The 21263-nt window shown below is 41.3% G+C and overlaps 1 protein-coding gene across 18 annotated transcripts in view; it reads left to right on the top strand.

The window, feature by feature from the left end:
* Mia2 (MIA SH3 domain ER export factor 2) overlaps positions 1-21263 on the top strand; it is a 102825-nt gene that overhangs the window by 57025 nt on the left and 24537 nt on the right. For all 18 annotated transcript variants that reach the window (XM_076941843.1, XM_076941842.1, XM_076941841.1 and 15 more), the window contains 6 exons: positions 734-838; positions 4918-5040; positions 9292-9412; positions 11019-11065; positions 11593-11683; positions 15570-15708. In XM_076941843.1, the coding sequence (XP_076797958.1) occupies positions 734-838; positions 4918-5040; positions 9292-9412; positions 11019-11065; positions 11593-11683; positions 15570-15708 (626 nt within the window). The remainder of the gene's footprint in view (positions 1-733; positions 839-4917; positions 5041-9291; positions 9413-11018; positions 11066-11592; positions 11684-15569; positions 15709-21263) is intronic.

Genomic DNA, 21263 nt, shown 5'->3' with positions numbered 1-21263 from the left:
TCATTGAAATTCATTTTTCACTGGAGAGCTTTAAATTGTGGCCATATCGGAACACTCTTGAAGCTGTATAACATTTAATAGTAAATACAAATTGCCTCCTAATATAAAGTGTAGGAGAGGAGACAGGATAGGTGGTGTTGGCTCTCTCTCTGGAATGTGCACTCCAATGCCAGTGAGGGCAGAAGAGAGGAGATGCTATCAGAAGCCAGGACAGCTGATAGACTGCTATGTCGAGTCTAGTCTGTATTTTCATTTTATACTCTTAAAAACACAGGTGTGGTGGGCAGGCAAGCAGGACTCACAGAAGTGCACCTGGCAGTCAGCAGGTTGTTAAGGGCAATGACCCATTTCTTTGGCTATTTCTCCAGGTCATTCTGCTCTAGGTAGTAAGTGAAGTCATGCTTAGCATACAGGCAGTGCAAGCAGTGCTTGAAGTAAGTCTCTAAATAAAGCAATACGGCAGTATCTCATGATTGGACTCTCCTAACTTTTCTACTTCAGTAGTTAACAGAGTTGACTGCGCAGTATGGAAGGGTCAGTCATTTCCCCAGAGTCACATGATAGTGCTAGGATTAGGTCCTAGGTCTCAGCCAGCGTTGTTTGCGTCATCACGTGCCTCTGCTGTTAATAGTGGCATGTTTTGGCCTTTGCCTAAGTTCTGTGTTCTGTGGAGAATGTATAAACCTGAGGTGTTCGGTTGAACTGTTATAAACTGTGTATTTGTTTTGCTTAGGCCAAAACAACCTTTAGAATATTTGAAATCAATGAAGAGCGACTCAAGGGAGCAATAAACGATGCCTTGAATGAAAACTCTCAACTTCAGGAAAGCCAGAAACAGGTTTGTAGCCTATACAGACTCTTGTAGATACTGAATATAGATTTTGAGTGTTCTGGGCAAACTCACAACTGGTCCATGAATGGAGTCACATTCAGAAGTGGTGTTTGCTGAAGAACACAGGGCAGAGCAGGCTCCCATGCAGACTTTGTATCTCTGGTAAAGGGTTGAAAAGTATTTCTTTCTGTCATTGTCTTCTCCCATGAAAGAAATAAGCCAAGGCAGTCAGTATTCTGATAACCCCAGGAAACAACAGTTAACACCAACCCTCAGTAGAGAGTACTATAAGAGTTAATGTATTACCAGTCTGGGGCTAAAGGAAGGAGGCGTTCTGAGGCATATAAAGTGAAAATGTAGCTTTTATTCTTATCTCCCCCGCCCCCGGCACTCCTACATACATACCCTCTCTTCTGTTCTCCAAAACCAATATTTGGCATGGAAATCTCGTCTTGTCTTTTCTGTCTTCCCCACAAATCTTTCCTGCTCTGTCTCTCTCCCTCCCTTCCTTTCCCTCCCCTCTTTCCTCTCTCCCTTCCTTTCTGTGATATACATACGGTGTGTGTGTGTTGTGAGAATGTGAGCATGTACATGTTATGGCTTGGTGTTGGTCCTTGCCTTCACCTTGTTTGAGACAGAATCTCTGTCCTTTTCTTTTGTGTATGCCTGGGTAGCTAGTCTGCAAGCTTCTAGGGATTCACCTGTCTGCCTTCCATCTCTCCATAGGAGCACTAGGGTTATAGATAATTGTGCTGTCTATCTGGATTTTATGTGCATTCTGGGGAATTGAACTCAGGTCTTCATGCTTGATGGCATGTGCTCTTACTCATCTCCCCAGCGTAGTAGTGTGAAAAAAAAAAAGACTCTCTAAATAGTAGTCTCACTGAGCCACGTGCTGGAACTTGAGTATAATTGTGTTGACCAACATTTTATTTTTCCTATTGTTAATAATTGCTTGGTTTTCTGTAGTACATATTTGTAATGTTTTCCTCTGTGCTCTTTGAGAGATGGAAATGTCATGCAGTTGACTGCTTTGGCTAATTTGTTCATTTAAACTTCTCTCTCTTTTTTCTTTTCTTTTTTTGTTTCTTCTCTTCTTTTCTTTCTTTTTTTCCTTTTGGAGACCGTTTCCTAGTATAGTGTAGGGTGGCCTAGCACTCACTGTGACATTCACCCTCCTGCTGCTGGCGTTATAGGCCTGTACTTGCTGCTGTCTCTTCCTCTTCCATGTGCTCATGTGTTTGTCTTGAGTGTGGATATACACACACATATGCAGGTGCCTTTGAAGGCCAGAGGCATCAGATCCCTCGCAGAAGTTGAGTTATAGGCAGTTATGAGCCAACTGAAAAATGTGAAGGGAACCCAGCTTTGGTCCTGGGCAAGAACAGTAGGCACTCTCAAACCCTGAACCTTCTCTCTTCCTCTCATCATCTTTGCGAAGCTGCTTCTTGGGAACATAGATTCTCTTGGTCTAGTAAGAAGGTGTTCTGTAGAGCAGCTGGCTTTTTGTTATCCTGAGGCTTCAGTTTACTCAGCTGCTAAGAAGTCTTATTTTCTCTTGTCTTAAATGTTCTTTTTCCTGTATCAAAGACTTGCTTTTTTATAGTTTTTTTGATTAAGCTTTCAGATAAAGAAGTACTGGAAGTAATTTTTAAGACGTTTATAGCTAAAAATTCCTATCTTTCCCTTTTAAAAAAGATTTCATTTTAAATTCATTATCATTTTAATTACATGTATGTGTGTGTCTTTGTGGTCATGTTTGAGGTGTCCCCAGAGGCCAGGAGAAGGTAGGTGTTAGATCCTCTGGAGTCAGTCATAAGCCGCTGTGAGCAGCTTGATGTGGGTGTGGAGAACAGAGCGCAGGAAGGACCTCCTGGAGGAGACTGCGTGCTCTTAACCATTGGCAGTTGCTCCAGCTCCTGGTTGCCTTTCACATTTTAATATTTTGATGATAAGTCATTTGTGCTGCTTTTTTATTTTTATACAAGCTTGACATTGCTGTCCCGTCTTTTCTTTCCACTCTTGGTTTTGAGAGCTGAATGCTGTGGAGACTGTGGGGTCTCTGCCATCTGTGTTCCTGCTCTATTTGCTTCACAAACTGTTAGTACCGCCTCCTCCCCCTCCCTCACTTTCAGGGTCTCTCTCTGTTGCCCTGGCTGCTCTGGAACTCAGTCTGTACACCAGGCTGGCTTCGAGCTTACAGAGATCCGCCTGCCTCTGCCTCCCAAGCACTAGGATCAGAGGTGTGTGTCACCGCTGCCCGGCTTGATTTATTTTTTGTTTTGGTATGCTTTTTTCCTGTTTCATTATTGAGGATATTGAAAATTTTTTTCAAGGGTTTTTCAGTTCATTATGTTGCCTTGTTTCTTTTGCATTTATTTTTTGTTTTACCTCAAAGGCTCACTTTTTATTTTCAGATATTTGGGAATTCATGGCTGTTTGTTTAATTATGAAGCAGTCCAAATCCAGTGGGAAGATTTGAGAGTGTCTTTGGTGTTTTTCCTGTATTGTGCTATGGCTATGGTGTTTCTGTGAGGCTTCCTAGTTGTTGGTATCTAAAGATTGTTTCCATAGAAGTAATTCTGCATCAGTTTCCATTTGGGAGGAGTTAGCTTTTTTTTTTTTTTTAGCAGTCTTGCAGCTCAGTGAGGTCAGGAGAACCGGTATCTCAGTGCTCAGCAAGTCTGCTTCTGCCTCAGCTCTTAATTTTCTGTGTGTTACTCCTACTTTCCCATCTGGTCCAGTTATCCCAGAGTCTCAGGTTCCATATTTCCAAAGAATAACTGAATAACTTTTTTTTGACTGTGTGTGTGTGTAATCAAGATAAGAGATGAATGGTATAAAATGAGAAGATGTGTATATGCAGTTCTAGGAGAAGGCAGAAACAGGAAGGGAGGGAGGAAGGAAGAAGGGAGCACAGGACCAGTGCAGGTGCTGGGAACTGAGTGTGGATCCTCTCCAAGAGCAGTACCAAGTGCTTTTCTCTGCTCAGCTGTCTCTTCAGCCCCCACGTCTCCCCTTGTACTTTCCACTCCTCCTGCTATTATCGCTGCCTTCAGACCATGAGCCTTTCTGGGTTTTGTCACATCGTCTTTATTTTTTTTACCTTTTCTGCATAGGTTTCTTTTATTGCCTGTGGAGTCTTCTATCACAATTGTGTCTCTGCCTTTTCTGTTTCTCTAGTTTTCTCTCCTCCTCATCCTTCTCCTCCTCCTTTTTCTTCTCTTCTTTTTTCCTTCTTCTTTCTCCTCCTTTTCTTCCTCCTCTTCTTTTTTTCTCTTTCTTGGTTGATGCCTTTTCCTTTTCCATCTTTGTTCCACCATCTTAGATTTTAGAGAAAATGGTGGTGATGCCAGTTGTGAATTTTCCATGCTATACTTAAAAGTACCCCACCCTACACCCTGTAAAATCTTATTACGTAGCCCAGGCTAGACTGGAATTCACAATGCAGTTCAGCCTGGAATTATTTGTAGACTATCTGTTCTAGATAATAGTCTTCTTAAAGGTTACCTATCTTTAGGACAAAGCATCCTGGTGACTAAAAGAATGTCCTTAAGGTAAGAGAGATGTGGCATGTCCTTAAGGTAAGAGAGATGTGGCATGTTCTTTGGGACGCAGCAATGAAAAGAATTGACTGGACAGGGCAGATAAGTATGTGTTAGAGACCTCGTGTTAGATAAGAAGTTACTTTGGAAATCGTTTGAAGAATGTTTGTTATTTTATACTCTTCTGTTGTGAAAATTCTTTATAGGCGGGTGATGGTAGTGCACACTTTTAATCCCAGGACTTGGGAGGTTAAGACAGAGTCATCTCTGTGAATTTGAGGCCAGCCTGGTTTACAAAGCAAGTTCCAGGACAGCCAGGGCTACATGGACAAACCCTGTCTCACAAAACCAAAACCAACCAACCAGCCAGCCAACCAACCAGAGAAAGCAGTCCTTTATAAACGGGAGTCACATGTGGCTCCCTTCTGAGGGGAGCAGCCCTACCTTCGTCATAGCCTTTAATGATAATCTAAGTGTTCACATAGATGCATCTAAACGCTCTGTTGACCTTCACGTCCTTTGTCACTGTCTTCACATCAGCTCTTACAGGAAGCCGAAATAATGAAAGAACAAGTGAGTGACCTCGATAAACAGAGAGTGACACTGGAAGAGTCCAGAGCACAGGTGGAGCAAGTTCTGAGTGAGAGGGAAACTCAGATCGAGGTAATGGCCTTCACTCTGGGACTGCTTGGCTGAGATTTTATCCTTGGAAATTCAAATACTTTAGCAACCTTTACTGTTGTCCTGTCTCTTGTCACCATTCAAGTGCTTCTTGAAGATACATAGATATGTCAGTTCCCTGACTGTGTCCTTCCAGTATTTTAGCTTGGTATTTAGCAATAAAGAAGAAAATAATGTTTTTTTTTTATTTTTTTTTATTTTTTATTTTTATTTTTTCTTGATTATGTTGACATCTGCTGCTAAGGAGATGTTGAAAAGACTTTGAGAAGTTTGGTTTATAATTTTTTATGAATTGACTGAATATTCTTAGTATCTCTACTAGTTGGTGTTACTTTCATCTATATAAAAACTTTTTAAAAAATTTATTTATTTATATTCCACTTGTCAGTCCCCTCAGCCTCCCCCACTAGCCCCCAGTTCTTCATTCCATTCTTCCTCCCCCTTGCTTCCGAGAGGGTGCTCCCCCCACCTCACCAGGCCTCCCCCTTCTCTGGGACCTCAAGATTCCTGACTCAGAATTGTTCCTATCTAAAAGAACTTCAGGGACAACAATGGAGACTAAAGGAAAGGAGGTCCAATGACTGGCCCAACTTGGGATCCATCTCATGGGGGAGGCACCATGGCCTGACACTATGCTATGTGTGCTTACAGACAGCAGCCTAGCATGGCTGTTCTCTGAGAGGCCCTTACTAGCAGCTGACTGAGACAGAAGCAGATACTTATAGCCAACCATTGTACTGGAGTCAGGTACCCCTGTGGTTGAATTAGGGGAAGGATTTGAAGAAGTTGAAGGGGAGGGTGACCCCATAGGAAGACCAGCAGTTTCAATTTACCCAGACCCTGGGAAGCTCCCAGAGACTGAGCCACCAACCAGGAGCATATGGAAGCTGGTCCTAGGCCCCTGGCACATACATAGTAGAGGACTATGGTCTGACCTGGTCTGACCTCAGTGGGAGAAGATGCACTAATATAAAAACTTTAAAAACTTGAAGTGTGGTCTGGGGAGGTGGCTCACTGGATAAAGGCTTGTATTTTATAAGCCTGATGATGTAAGTTCACATCTGGATTCCCAGAACCCAGGTAAAAGCTGGATACAGTAGCACAGTATCTAATGCCTGTGCTCTGTAGTAGAGAGATGGAGGCAGAGTCTAGTGACTTTTCAGAAGCTCGAGGGCCAGCTAGCCTGGCTTCCACATGGCCGTGGAGTGACTGTCTCAAACAAGGTGGACAGGAAAGGACTGACCCCAAAGGTTTGTAGGAACAGGTGCATACATACGGCCCTCGGGTCACACATGTAGCTGATTGTAGAACTACAGTGATTGACTTTCCATAGGCCGGTGAGAGCACTTGCTGAGAGCACTTACTGTCCAGTCTTGGCAGGCTGAGTTCATTTGATCCTTAGGGCTCACAGCGTGGAAAGAGAGAATCAACTCATAAATTGTCCTCTGGCCTTCGTGAATATGCCATGGTACATAATGCTGCTCTTTACCTAAATAAGTCAATGTGAAAAATAATTGAAAAACATGTTTTCAAGAGACTTTAGGTTTTGTTTTCTTCACATTCTGCTGTATAGTTGACTCTCTAATTTTGTAACTCTGAATTTACCCAGTCACAGAACTGTGCCCTGTGGATGCCGAGGCTGACTGTACTTTCCTTCCTCTAAACTGTCTACTTAAGAAGCTTAGGACTCTTCCTAAACAGAGCAGGAGCGGGATGTGAACCCTCGCACTGCTCAGTCTCGGAGGGCATTTTATTTGTGCCAGAAACCCCCAAGAAGGGAAAGAGAATGCCAGTCGTTTGAGGTGGACCTTTAAGAGAGAGCCACAGTGTAGAGTCACTTTGTTTCTTGTACCGTCATTCCTGACCATGGCCGTTAGGCTCAGAAGCCATGTTACTTACGTTACTAGAAATTGTTTCCTACTCCAGAAAATTAAAAAAAACCCAGCCAAGCCAGGCACGGTGGTGCACATCGTTAATCCTAACACTGAGGAGGGAGAGGGAGAGGCAGGCGAATTTCTGTGAGCTGCAGGTCAGCCAGGGTTTCATGCTGAAATTGTCTAAAAAAAAAAAAAATAGAAACAAAATTACTGTGGGAGAATGTGCTATTGAAATTCCTTTACAGTGTGTGTCTGTGTGTGTGTGTGTGTGTGTGTCTGTGTGTCTGTGTGTCTGTGTGTGTGTCTCAGTTGAACTCTTCAGCTAGTTATTTAGTTTCAAGAGTTTATGGCTAATTTTGTTTTTAATTATGTTGATACCTTTTTGTGGGTATATACAAATGGGTTTCCGTGTTCTTGGAGACTCGAGGTGTTGGATCCTCTGGAGGGGTCAGCTCACAGGTAGTTGTGTGCTCACAGGTAGTTGTGTGCTCACAGGTAGTTGTGTGCTCACAGGTAGTTGTGTGCTCACAGGTAGTTGTGTGCTCACAGGTAGTTGTGTGCTGGGAATTGGATTTGGCCCTTCTGCAAGAGTAATACCTGTCCTCACCTGCTGAGCCCCTCTCCAGCCCGACATGTTTATTTCTTTTTAGTTGGGTGTATTTGTATGTGCCTGTATGTAGGTATGTGCATGTGAGTATAGCATCCAAGAAGGTCTTTTTTATAGATCTTGTAGAGATTTGATACCACACAACTTTTACCTCTACATATTAATGGCCACTGTTAAAAATAAAACTTAATTAAAAAAAAAAATCTGTGTTTGTGTGCGTATGTCAGTGCCGCATGTGTGGATGCCTACTGAGGTTAGAAGAGGGCATTGGATCCTGTGGAGCTGGGGTTATTCGTGGTTGTGAGATGCATGGTGTGGTGTGGGGAAGCGAACTGAGGTCGTCTAGAAGAGTAAAGAGTTCTTGAATGCTGAGCCGTCTCTTCAGCCCAGCTCTTACTTAGTAAGACCTGTAAGAAATGAGGAAAATATTTTAGGGGCTGGGGAGGTCCCCAGAGGAAATGAGGAGAATGTTTTAGGGGCTGGGGAGGTCCCCAGAGGGTTGGTGTGCTTGCTTTACCAGCACGAGGTCCTGAGCTTGAATTCTGAGCACCCACTTGGAAGATGAGCGTGGCTGTGTGTTCTGGAAGCCCAGCTCTGGGCCAGAGCAGTGGATCCTAGAAACTTCTCAAGTACAATCCTATGAGCAGTCCTGACTCCAGGCAGTAAGCTAGAGGGACAGAGACCCCTGACACCCTCCTCTTGCCTCATGCTTGTGCAGCTGCATACACACCTGCACGCTCACGAGCATGGGGTGCACAGGGCACGCTCACGAGCATGGGGTGCACAGAGAAAAGCTTTTACTGTTTGTAGTCATAAAGGATGTTTAGCAAGAATGAACCATTATAAAGGAAGTCCTTTTCTCTCTCTCCTTCTACCCCACCCCCTTCCTGTTGTTCCTTCCCTCTCTCCCTCCCCCGCCGCCTTTCTTCCCTCCCTTTCTTCTTTGATACAAAGTCAAACTGTAGCCGGGCAGTGGTGGCACACACCTTTAATCCCAGCACTTGGGAGGCAGAAGCAGGAGGATGTCTGAGTCCAAGGCCAGCCTGGTCTACAGAGTGAGTTCCAGGACAGCCAGGGCTACACAGAGAAACCCTGTCTCGAAAAAAACAAAAACCAAAAAAAAAAAAAAAAAAAAAAAAAAAAAAAAAACAAAAAACCAAAACAAAACAAAAGTCAAACTGTATAGCCCTGGCTAAACAGACTATTCACCTTGTAGACCAGTCTGGCCCAAAGCTCTCAGACATCTGCCTGCCTCTGTCTTCCAAGTGCTGGGATTAAAGATGTAGTACCATGCTTGGCAAATTTTGTTTTTTAGTTTTTAAGGATTAATAGTCAATAAATGTTATAGTTAAAAAACCAAAATAAAACAAAACCCAGTAATTATTAGCATATCTTAATGGCAGGTAGAAAATTAGAGCACATGAGGACTTATTTATGTGGATTGATTTAAAAATTTTATTACATTCTTGAATTTATTTGTGTGTGTGTGTATATGTATGTATGTATGTATGAATGTATGTATGTATGAGATATGTATAGAGTTCAGAGGACAGCTTTTGGGAGGCCGTTCTCTTGTTCCATGTGGGTTCTGGATTCAAACAGGTCATCACGAGGTGTAGATGCCTTTATCTGCTGAGCCATTTCTTTAGCATGGAATTGATTGTTAGACCACTGTACATTTCTAAATTGTAAAGCTCTTAGCAAGTTTTACCTTCTTACCTTCTGCTTTTCTGTTTGTTCACTGTCCAGTCTCTGATCAAGAGCCTGCTAAAGATGAAGGATTGGGCTGCTGTGCTTGGAGAAGACATAGCAGACGATGGTAATCTGGACTTAGACATGAAGAGTGGCCTAGAAGACACTGCTCTCTTAGGTGTGGTGACTGGCTTCCTGCTGTTCTGCATCGCAAGTGTGCTGTGTTCCTTGTACACTGTCCTTGGTACATGGTGTTCAGCTGCTGGAGATGCCATCTCCTCTCACCACCTCATGACTAGATTTTCTAGTAAATCTTTCTTCACCTCCTCAGCGTTGGAGCCCCCTTCTGCTTTGTCCTGGGTGTCACACGTCTTCCATTACAATAATGTTAGGAGTTGGATCATAACCACTCTGGTGCCTATTTCTAATTGTATAGGTGTCAGAATAACTTAATTCATGATGCCCTTTTGCTTTAGACAGTTGTGGTACTTTAGTCTTATTTGCCATAAACTTATTGCTGTTGCTTGTTATATTGTGGTATTTAGAAAACTAATGGTCTTTTAGCCATTTACTGTATTTTTAAGCCACTTCTCTTGACTAGTTAGAATTTAATTTGAGGAAATTACTGAATAATGATAAAAATAATATAATAAGGTCCCATGTACCCTAGACCTAATTTGCCCCATTGGTGATTCTTAAACTTATGTCCTGTCTCTTAGCTCCCCAACCTGTTGTATAAAGTAGTCTTCACAGAGGCTAGTTTTCAAGTTGTCTAGTAGAGGCCTGTACCTGTACCTAGTTGATGAAACCTCTGTGTGCTGTGCCCTCTCCTGTTCTTACATACTGTTAGAAATTTAATATATTACACAGCCACAGTCAGAGACTTGGAGCAGCAATAACGAAACAGGAGAGTTAGGATAGTCTACTGTTGTGAGGCCATGGAGCTCCCCGTGCTGAACCAGATTGTCTAATTGAGATGTCTGTGAAGTGAGAAATGAACAAATACCGTGTGGCTATGTCTCAGGAAGAAAGTGGTAAGACAGTGAGGCCTCGTCATGCTGCTCAGAGTGACATGTAATAGCTGTGCAGTTTAAATTTATTGTAATGGAGTGACGTGGGACACCCAGGACAAAGAAGGAGGAGGCCCCAACTCTGAGGAGGTGAAGAAAGATTTACTGGAGTGTCTAGCTGTTTGCAGTTGTGAGAGTGGATAGTATCTTACACAGGCTGCTGCTAAAATGGAGAAGTGGAACTATAATGAAGTTGTATTGTACTTTTTCATGTGTACCTTATCATGTAAGAAATAGTTTTCTAATGGAATTTATGCTTAATATTACTTTCTTGGGAGCTGTTATTTCACTAATACTTTGGATGCTGTAATACCATAAGAATCCAAGAGTTGTCTGTGGCCAGTGTTTAGGTGAATATTGAGTTCTTATTCGGACTCTGTAGTTAGTACTTTGATTGCTTTTAAGGTCTAGCTTCCTCAAAGTAGGTCACTCTACCCTATACAAACTGTTATTTTTATTTTAGCTAATGTTTTTCTGAGACAGTGTCTCATTGTAGCTCAAGCTGCCTTGGAATTAACTTTGTAGCCCAGGCTTGCCTCCAACTCACGGGTAAAAGTACTGCCTCAGCCTTTGGAGTGCTGGGATTGCGGGCGGGAGGTACTGAGCTCAGCTCCAGACTGTTTACGGAGGCAAGAAGAGGGGTTGTGAGATTAGCTGAGGGATAATGAATCCGTTTGGGTGTCTTCAGTAATTATGGTTTCATTTTTCACTTAGATAATCAGCCAAAGGGAGCCTTGAAGAAGCTGATTTATGCAGCTAAGGTTCGTATTATTATGAAAATACAAAGATGGCTTTTAAAGAGGCCCCATAGCGGGGATTAAATATATTTCCTTAGTAACTAACTTAAAGATTGGTTTTATTTTTTTCATATAAGATTATCTGAGAAATTAGGATTTTCTTTATCAATTGATTTTATATTAACTTCAGAAATTCACATAATTTTAGAATTTAGAAAATTTCAAGTTCTGCAGTAATTCCTTCAGTTGAAAATACTTTTAAAATGTTTATTTCATAGTTCTCATTGTGCATTATTTTTTCTTACGGTTTTATTATTTTCTTACCCCTATAGCTCCATGTCTTATTTTGAGAAGTAAATAATAGCTTTCTTTTCTTCTGGTTTACTCCTTCTACTTGTTCTTAGGTAATGTTATGAGAAATCCAGATAATGTAGCGTGGAGGCTGCTTACGTCAGCCGAGCGAAAACAGCTGTGGAGCATTTGGGGTGTATCGGGAGACACGTGTATGCTGTGTAATTGATTATTGCTTTTTCCTCATTTCTTCTTTAAAGTTAAATGCTTCTTTAAAAGCCTTGGAAGGAGAACGAAATCAAATTTATACTCAGTTATCTGAAGTGGATCAAATAAAAGAAGACCTTGCAGGTAAGGTTCTTCTCAATGAGTATGTCTCTTAAAGAGAACAGATTGCTTCTCAGTTTTTCTCTTCTTGGTAAATTCATTTCAGCTTCTTATACTTAAAAAGTAATTTTTAAAGCATGTAAGACTGTGGATTACAGTGTGTCTTAGTCAGTGTTTGATTACTGTGTAAGGGACACCACGAACACAGCAACTCCTTTAAAGGAAAGCATTGAATTGGGGCTGACTTAGAGTTCAGAGGTTTAATTCACTGTGATCATGGTTGGAAGCATGGCAGTACACAGGTAGACTTGATGCTGGAGAAAGAGCCGAGAGTTCTACTTCTGGATTGGCAGGCAACAGGAACACACTGAGACAGTGGGACTGGCTTGAGCATTGGAAACCTCAGAGCCCACCCTCAGTGACACTTCCTTCAACAAGGCCACACCTCCTAATAGTGTCACTCTGTATGGGCTTATGGGCCTGTAGGGCCATTTTCATTTAAACCACTACATAGTGTCATATGTTTGGTATAGATTTAGTTGTTAAAAAGTATCATTGATTCCAGGACAGCCAGGGCTACACAGAGAAACTGTTGAATGCCCCTCAATGTGAATTGAACAATTTTATTTAAGATTTTTTTTTTAATTGTGAAATTGAACTAGTATGGTCTACTACTTCACACACACACACACACACACACACACACACACACCCACACCCTTATTAGCATGTGTAGGAGTAATGTTAGATCTGTAAAAATAATTTTTTTGTATTGAAAACATTAAGAAATTTTGCTGACAGTGTTCACATTGAAAAAATAAATTCTATCAGTTGTGTTTGGAATGTTTAAAAATTAGTATAAGTCATGTCTTACTTTGTTAAAGAGTTCATTGTTTTATATCTGAAAAGAATGTATGGTCATATTCGAATGTCTGCCCTGGTTAACTCTGAACATAGGGTCACAGGTGGCGTTTTCTTTTATTTCTTCTAATCTGCATTTTCTTTCTTTTTACTTTCTGAGCATGTCTGTATCGATGCAGTTGCATGTGTGTAAATACTGCAGACTAGCCAAGTCTCTGCTCGCAGAGCTTTGCTCTTCCTGCCTGCTCTTTCCTGCATGTTTCTCACTGTAGAGCAGTGATTGCTGACAAGGGCCCCTTTACTGCTCACAGAGCTGAAAACAAAGAAATCAGAAACAAACACACACTCCTGCTCAGTGAGGACAAGGAGGAGATCCCAGCATTTAAAACAAACACGCACTCCTGCTCAGTGAGGACAAGGAGGAGACCCCAGCATTTACTCAGCCGTGGCTACAGCTGCCAGAGCTTCTCTCTTAATTCTCAGTTTATTCTTTCTGTCTTACACAGAGCAGTCAGACCTGTTTGAATATGGACCAATGCTCTATACGAGACTACATCGCTGCGAGGCCAGTGTCAGTGTATTCTTGTTGCTTTACAACCGTCAGGACCTGCCTGCATCGAGATCTGATGAGGAAGGGACACAATGGGTCCTTGGGTCCTTGTCTGAATTTCAGCAGCTTTTTTAAATGAGTAAAATGTATAAAAAGATTGAACCACTGGATATAAAAATTGTTACAAAATTATCATTGCTCTATATAATGGTTATAGTAGTTACATTTTTATTAGACCTGAAAAATGGTAGTCTAACTTTTTTAAAAAAGCTGCTGTCAGCAAAGACTAGTAGCACTACGAGCCTGTGTTCTCGGGCCCTGCCCTATAGTGTATTTTACCATATTTGTGTCTTAGTAGGGAGTGCACTGTAGCAAGGGACCAGCTCACCAGTCATCGCATTGTTTCTTGCAGTAGACACCTGTGTCTGTGCTTAGTGTTCCTCGTAATCCAGCTACTCAATGTATCATAAAAACCTTCACTAACTGATTTGTGTTGTATGTGAACATTTCCTTCTAATCATCTTTCTCCCAAATCATTTACGACAGTCTTTCTTTGGGAGTTGGTGTTTTTATGTAACCCAGGCTGTCTTGAAGTCCTGAGCCTTCTCTCTGAGCCTCCCATATGATGGGGTGTAGATAGGCTCATGACTACCATGTACAGTACCCTCATAAAATAAAATATGTGGACTGGTGAGACAGCTCAATGGGTAAAGCCCTCTCTGCTGAGCCTGCCTACTTGAGTTCAGTTCCCAGTGGAAGGAGAGAACTGACCCCTGACCTCTGCTAGCTGTCCTCCGCCAACCTTTGACTCCTTGACCATGCAGGCATGTTCCCCTCACCACACTAATTATTTTTAAAGTTTTAAGTAAAATAAAGTATGAGACAAATGAGCTAGAGACAGGGTTTCTCTGTGTAGCCCTGGCTGTCCTGGAACTCACTCTGTAGACCAGGCTGGCCTCGAACTCAGAAATCCACCTGCCTCTGCCTCCCAAGTGCTGGGATTACAGGCGTGCGCCACCACTGCCCGGCCATCGATCTCTTTCCTAAGTGAATGTTGTTGGTATTGGCTGACAGCATAGATGGACATTTTTTTTTTCTGGTATAGATGTTTTTTTCTGATATAGATATAAAAATTCTCAGAAAAACAATTCACACTTTTCTGCATATGTACCATTTACTATTAATGTACATTTACTATTAAATTACATAAGCTTTTTTTTTTTTTTGGTATGTATGTTTAATTAACTGGTGTTTAAGAATAATTGCATACCATTGCATTTAATTACGCGCATTTCCGTGTTTGTTGCAGTTTTGAACCTGCCCTTTTGAGGCCTAGTACATTTCACATGTGTTTTGGGAAACGATCTTAGAGGAGATTAGAACTGAGGCTCTCATCGTGGTCCCTTAACATTAGAGATGTTCAGAGTTGAAGTTATTATATTGAAAAAGTGGTGCTGTGCTGGTTTATACAAGATATACAGTTACTTTGGCTTGTTCCTTTTCATTTTGGCATGTGTTCTTGTATATCTATTTATTAGCGAGTGTGTATGGAGGACAAAGGTGATGTACAGTGTTTTCTTCTTTCCACCTTGTTTGTTGAAGAAAGGGTCTCTCTCCCCAACCCTGGAGCTTGCTAATTTATCTAGAACAGCCAGCCAGTGGGCCCCAGGGGCCCTCCCTGCTTTGCCTTCCAGCACGGTTATAAGGCTTACAGGCTTATTGTGCTACCCTGCTTTTATGTGGTTACTGGGGAACTAACCTCTGGTCCTCATGCTCCTGTGGCCAGGACTTTACTATCTGCTGTCTCCCCATTGTCATGGTCATTCTTTTAGGTAGCTTAGCTGTTGCAATAAAGTTAAAATTGAAGTTGTTATTAAGCTTTCCAGTCTGGATCTTGTTTGAGACATTGTCTCATGAAACTGGAAATGAGCATTTGTTATCAGCTAGCTTGAGTTACAGCATACGTAAAATGTATTTATGGTACTGGTGACTGCACACACCATGGCTTTGTGCATTCTAGGCACGTGCTCTGCCACTCCGCTGTCTCCACCAGCATGAACTTCAGTGTAACTGAGGAGATGTTTTCATTAGATTATAACAGATGACAGCATATGAAATAGAGAATGCTGAGTGGAAATGCTTGCCTTTGAAACTCTCATCCTCATAGCCTTTCTTCAGAAGCTACTACCTTGCAGACTGAGAATCAAACGCTAGAATTAGAATGCTGAAGATTTTGGAGATCTTCATACTAATAGTATTAACTGTTTAAAATAGTGTGTGTCGCATCTCAGTTAAACAGTGAAAAGCAGTTTGGCAAAGAAAACATCCTACAGGTTTTCTATTGTTGTTGGAAGAAGTTTGGTTCTTCATTATTTTTAGTAATTGTCTACAGCCATATCTCCTGGGGGAATGTCCAATCTTGTCTGTTTTTTAATAGGTTTTATTTTTATGAAATTCCTTTAGCTTTGTTCCTTTATGACTTTTCAATAATTTCTTTAGATCATATCAAAAATCTTGAGTCTAAACAAGCATCTTTGCAGTCAGAAAAGACACAGTTTGAAAGTGAAAGCCAGAAACTTCAGCAGAAACTGAAAGTAATAACTGAGCTGTACCAAGAAAATGAGATGAAACTTCACAGGTAAGAACTGTTGGGCAATCCCGTTGAACGGCTCGTGAAATGGCTCTAAAGTAATGGTTCCCAGCCTTCCAGTGCTGTGGCCTGAATATAGTTCCCATGTTGTGCTGACCCCAACCATCAGATTATTTTGTTCCTACTTGAGAATTGTAATTTTGCTACTGTTATGCATTATAATGTAAATCTCTGATGTGTGGCCCCCAAATCGCTCATGAGCCACGTGTTGAAAATGCTACTCTAAAGTAAGTGTTCTGTATTCATGGCATTAAAGCTTAGGGTTATTGGAAGTTACCAACTATATTGCATTATTCACTTTTAAGAATGTTATTTGATCTTGAAACAAGTTTCTCTTTGTGGAAAGAAGTGTAAACGATGCTTGAATTTCTAAGCTATCTCACAGAAATCTCCCTTAATGTCTAGTAAACAGTTATCAGATTATTGCCTTAAACTAGCGCTGGTAAGTGGGCTCAGGGGATCTGAGCGATCTCTTTAGGTGGAACTGCCTGATGTCTGTAAAACTGATTCCTTTCTCCTGTGCAGATTAGTCTTGCTCAGTGCTCCTGTCCTAGTTAATAAATGACAGTGTCATTTGCCTTGTGTTCAAGGCAGCTGCTCAAGTCATCCTAACGTGCCCTCCTGTATCCCATACTCCTCTTGCCAGCCTTTGTGTCCTTAGTATGAGTGCGTTTCCTCTCTGCTCTGGTTAAAGCGCCATTAGCAGTAGTTGGCTTGTCACCGTGGCCTCATGAATGTCATCTTTACACCTTAACTTCCTGTGCTGTCTTTTCTCTGTGATCACAGAATAACTGAAAACCTGAATTGTGGTTCCATACCTTGTCCTTCTTGGACCCCCTAAGTACATGTAAACAGATTGAATGCAACACTTGATCTTACCAATCAGTGCCTGCTGTAACTGGCCTCCGGCTGTCTCTGTAGCTTATTCTGTTTCCCTTTTTGTTGTTGCTCTCTGTGGACACTGGCTTTCTTGAGTTTTGGTGTGTCAAGCACATCTGGATCTTTTAAGGTCTTTTATGCCTGCTTCTTTTGCCTTCAGTGATTGGTGTTCCCCATCTGTGTTTGTATGGTTTGATCCTTTGTTTTATTTGGGTCTAGGTTCAGCTGTTATCTTAAAATGCTTCCTTGGCTGCTTTAACTAAAACAATATCTGAACATCAAGTGTGTCCTCCACCTGCTAATTTATAAACTCTGAGAAGTACCATATTTTTGTATATATGGAAAATGGTAGGTTTCCTGTCAGTATTTGTTGAGCATACAGATTCTCAGTGCAGTTACCGATTGGTGTTAGGTTGTACTTATGCATAATGGTGCCCAGATCGAGGTAGGAGAGAAGACCCTTGAAGTACTGACCTGGAGACTGCAGGTTTTCAAGTACAAATTATAGCATAGATTTTTTTTCATTATGAAACCTAGCAGACTTTCATTTCCCTTTAGGAAGTTAATGAAAGTAAGTAGGAAGTCCTTATCCTTCATACATTCTGGATGTAAAGTTGGTCTGTTGATAAAATTTGTTCGTAACCTTAAAAGGCCTGTTCTTACAGAGCTTTCCTGGCCTTTCATGGGTGTGTTGAGGATTTGAGTTTCCCAATGTGAGCACTCCCAGTTGAGGACGAACACAGCAACTTCTTTCATTTCTCAGTCTATAAGCAAGTACCCTTCTTGCAGTTACTAAGTGCCACAGCGTTTGAGAGCCAATTATTTGGTGACGTAACTGTTCACATAGACCCCGGCATATGCTTGAGTGCTGTTAAGTGTTCCTGATGTTAAGAAGGCCACGATGGATTTTTGCAGAAACTACCACGTATCAGATAAATTTTTTGGGTATAACTTACAGTGCTGTTGTCTGCCAGTTTAATGTTAGGAAATCTACGGTATAAAAGCTACAGTATAAAATAAGAGATCTTTCATTTTGTGGCACTGTTTCATGTGACAACGCTTCACCTTGGTGTATATGATATAGTCAACAGTGACCTTCAGTGACCTTCAACTCCTGCTCTTCCTGCTTTCACTCCCAAGTGCATAGATTACAGGTGTTTGCCATCACTGTAGTATTTATTCATTTATTTTTTTTAGAATGTATTATTTTAAATTATGTATATGCGTGTGGGTCTGTGCACATGAGCACTGGTGCCTGCAGGGGTCAGAAGTGTTAGATTCCCCCTGGAACTATAGATACACACAGTTATGAGCCACTAGGCATGGGTTCTGGAAACTGAACTCAGATCCTCTGAAGGAACAGTGTGGGCTCTTTCTTAACTTGCTGACTGTCTCTCGAGCCCGTAAGTATTTACTCCTACTTTCTGTGTATGTGTGAGTTCCTACATGTGTGGCTGTGTGGCACATGTGTGCCTGGTGCCCTCCAAGGGCAGATGATGGCATTGAGTTCCTTGAAACTAGAGTTACAGGTGTTTGTGAGCCGCCATGTGGGTGCTGGGAACATCCTGGACCTCTACAACAGCAGTGAGTGTTCTTAAGCACTGAGTTATCTCTCCAGCCCCTGGCAAGTTTTAAATAAAGTATGAATATATAAGACAAAGTTGTGTATTGTGTAGTTGGTAAGTTTTGTGAAGAGAGGTTAACAGAGCAGTAAGCTTACACTATCCCCAGGAAAAGTGGCCCCAGTGTTTGCTAATTAACAGTTTATGGTCACTTAGGATAGAATGAGCTCCGATAACAAAAATCCACGCTATGTATTTGAAAAGTAGTAGAGAATATTAATGCTCTATTGAGATATTATTGCTGAATTGTTGGTTACTCCATTCACTTTCCACCCCTGTACTATACTCATTCACATGGACCTATCAATCACTGGTCAAGAAAACGCCGCACAGGCTTGGCTACAGCTTAGGCTTGTGGAAGTATTTCCTCAATCGAGATTCCTTTTCCCAAATGTCTGTCGTTTGTGAGAACTTAACAAAAAACTAACTAGCACAACTTTTTGTATCCCCAAATATTATATATTCTGTTCTGAAGATACTCACTACTGAAATAGAACTATGCTACTGGTTCTTCAAGGTAGGAAGAGGAAGTTGGTAGAACTGTACAGTGCTAGATCTGATTCGGCTCAGTAATTTTCCGGATTTCCTTTTTTAGATTCAGATTACAATACACAGGCCTTTTTTGCATGTGACCTTTGCAGTAGTGTATGGAAATTGCTTTGTGGGCTACATCAGTTCTGATGTGATTTTAAAAATGTATTTTCTTGATGTTTTCCATGACTTTGCTGTGTTTCTTGTACTTTTAAAGTTAATATCGGGAAGAAGTGAAGTATTAGAACCTAGGAGTTGGTGCACTGCTTTAAATACATGGAAATTACTTTGACGATGCCATTTCAACTTGAAGGCTGTATTAGTTACTTTTCTGTTGCTGTGATAAAATACTATGACTGAAAAAGCTAAACAAAACACAGCAAAAAACCAAACCCCAGAGTATTGTGATCAAGGCAGCTGGAGGAACGGAAAGCCTGTAATGGTGAGGGAACATGGAAGCTGAGAGATCATATCCTAAGCTTGAAGAAGACAGAAGACTACAAGTCGAGAGAGGCTATATGCTCCCAAGGCTTGCACCCAGTGACTGTCACATGACACATAATGACATGTCAGTCAGTTATGAATTATAGATTAGATGACGCTTTTATGATACTGCCACCCACTGATTGTTAGCCATCTTGGGTTGTGTAAGTACACTCTGATGTCCACAGAGCGAGGAAATGGCTTATTGGTGGATTTTTCAGAGATCTGTGGATACATAGTATATGACTGTATTAGGTTCTCTGTACTGCATTCTCCTTTTTGTGTCATAGGAAAAATAGTCCCTTCTTTGCTGGTGTTCCTTATTCTATTAGCATAATTATAAGGCTTGGAATGAAATCCCATAATGAAATTAGCATAATTATTAGGCCTGGAATGAAATCCCTCGTTTTAACTACCAATTAAAAATATGGGGGCAGGTATGATTGCACAGACCATTAATCCTAGTCCCCACAAAACAGAGACAGGCCGATCTTTGTGAATTAAGAAGCCAGTCTGGCTGAGCAGTGGTGGCGCACGCCTTTAATCCCAGCACTTGGAAGGCAGAGGCAGGCGGATTTCTGAGTTCGAGGCCATCGTGGTCTACAGAGTGAGTTCCAGGACAGCCAGAGCTACATTGTGAGACCCTGTCTTAAAAAACAAACAACAACAAAACCAAAAATTCGTAGTTTATTAGTTGTTAGCTTCTTATTAACAAACATAACGCTTTATTACAGGAAATCTTGATAAATGGTACCTACTCATAAGTTTTTATTAATATTTATATTGGATAAGACACTTGAGACTATTAATAGCAGTAGCACTGTATTGAGCAAAATATGATTGTGGTTTATAATGCTAAATTTTATGTCAGAAATACACAGACCCTTTTGCAGGTGACCTTTTTACAGTAATGTATGGCAGTTGCTTTGGGGGATGTATCAATTCTAGTGTAGTTCTTTTTTTTTTTATTAGATATTTTATTTACACTTCAGATGCCATCCCCTTTCCCCATTCCCCCCCCCCCTTTAGAAAACCCCTATCCCATGCCCCCTTTTCCTTTTTGCATTTATACATTTTTTTAAAATAATGTTAATCATAAGCGTTATAAGTTTGGAATTGTTCAATCAGAGGTGTAACCCACTGACCAACCTAGATATAACAACTATCTTTGACTGGTGGAGATACATGAATATCTGCCTCCCTGTCTCCCCCCTCTTTCTCTCTTTCATCACCTAGCTTCTCCTATCCTTCTTCTCCTCCTCTTCTTACTCCTTTTCTTGCTCTCAGTACTCCTCCTACCTTAGCTCCTCCTACACATCACCCTTCCTGTTAAAATGAAACGTTTCTCTCAAAATACAATTAGAGCATAATTATGCCAATTTGTACCAATGAGGTACAAGATAGTCCTAATACCCAGTCCATCATTTTGTTGACTAACCAGCACCTCTGTCATCTATCCTAACTAAAACATTTAGTTCTGAACCTGGCTTTAGGATGAATGTCAGCTGACGACCATCCACTCAAATCTTTTCTCTTACGGTAAATAGCTGTAAGTTTTCAACCCCATCAGAAATCCAGAATGACTGAGTTAACTATAATTGTGGGAAGCACAAAGCATAGCTTCTAAAACTTAGCCAATTTATAGAGACCTCTGAACACCTGAAAAGCCCCTATACTACCGAACGTTGGAGCATCAAATCTTCAGCCTTCTGGCCCAGAATCATCTGACAGACCTTGGTGATGCAGGATTATTAAGGACTGATTACTCTGTCTAGGCAGATATAATCAGTCGACTCTTTTGCATGTGTGTCCTTTTCTGGACAGTAATTTGTCTGTAGATGGAGAGAGGCAATTCTTGCCTAGTGGCTGTTACCACACAACTGGAGTAACTCCAAGGATGCTCAATTTCTTCTTAGAATCCACGACAGGAAGCTGTCAGGAGCAGACAGGTCTCTAATCAATATGAACATTAATATATAAATATTTGTAGCATCAGTTCTATGAACTTCTGATGTTTTGAAAACCAAC

The sequence above is a fragment of the Arvicanthis niloticus genome, chromosome 11, assembly GCF_011762505.2.
Source record: "Arvicanthis niloticus isolate mArvNil1 chromosome 11, mArvNil1.pat.X, whole genome shotgun sequence".
Taxonomy (NCBI): domain Eukaryota; kingdom Metazoa; phylum Chordata; class Mammalia; order Rodentia; family Muridae; genus Arvicanthis; species Arvicanthis niloticus.
Note: the sequence above shows the minus strand (reverse complement) of the source record. Positions and strands in the feature narration are given on the sequence as shown.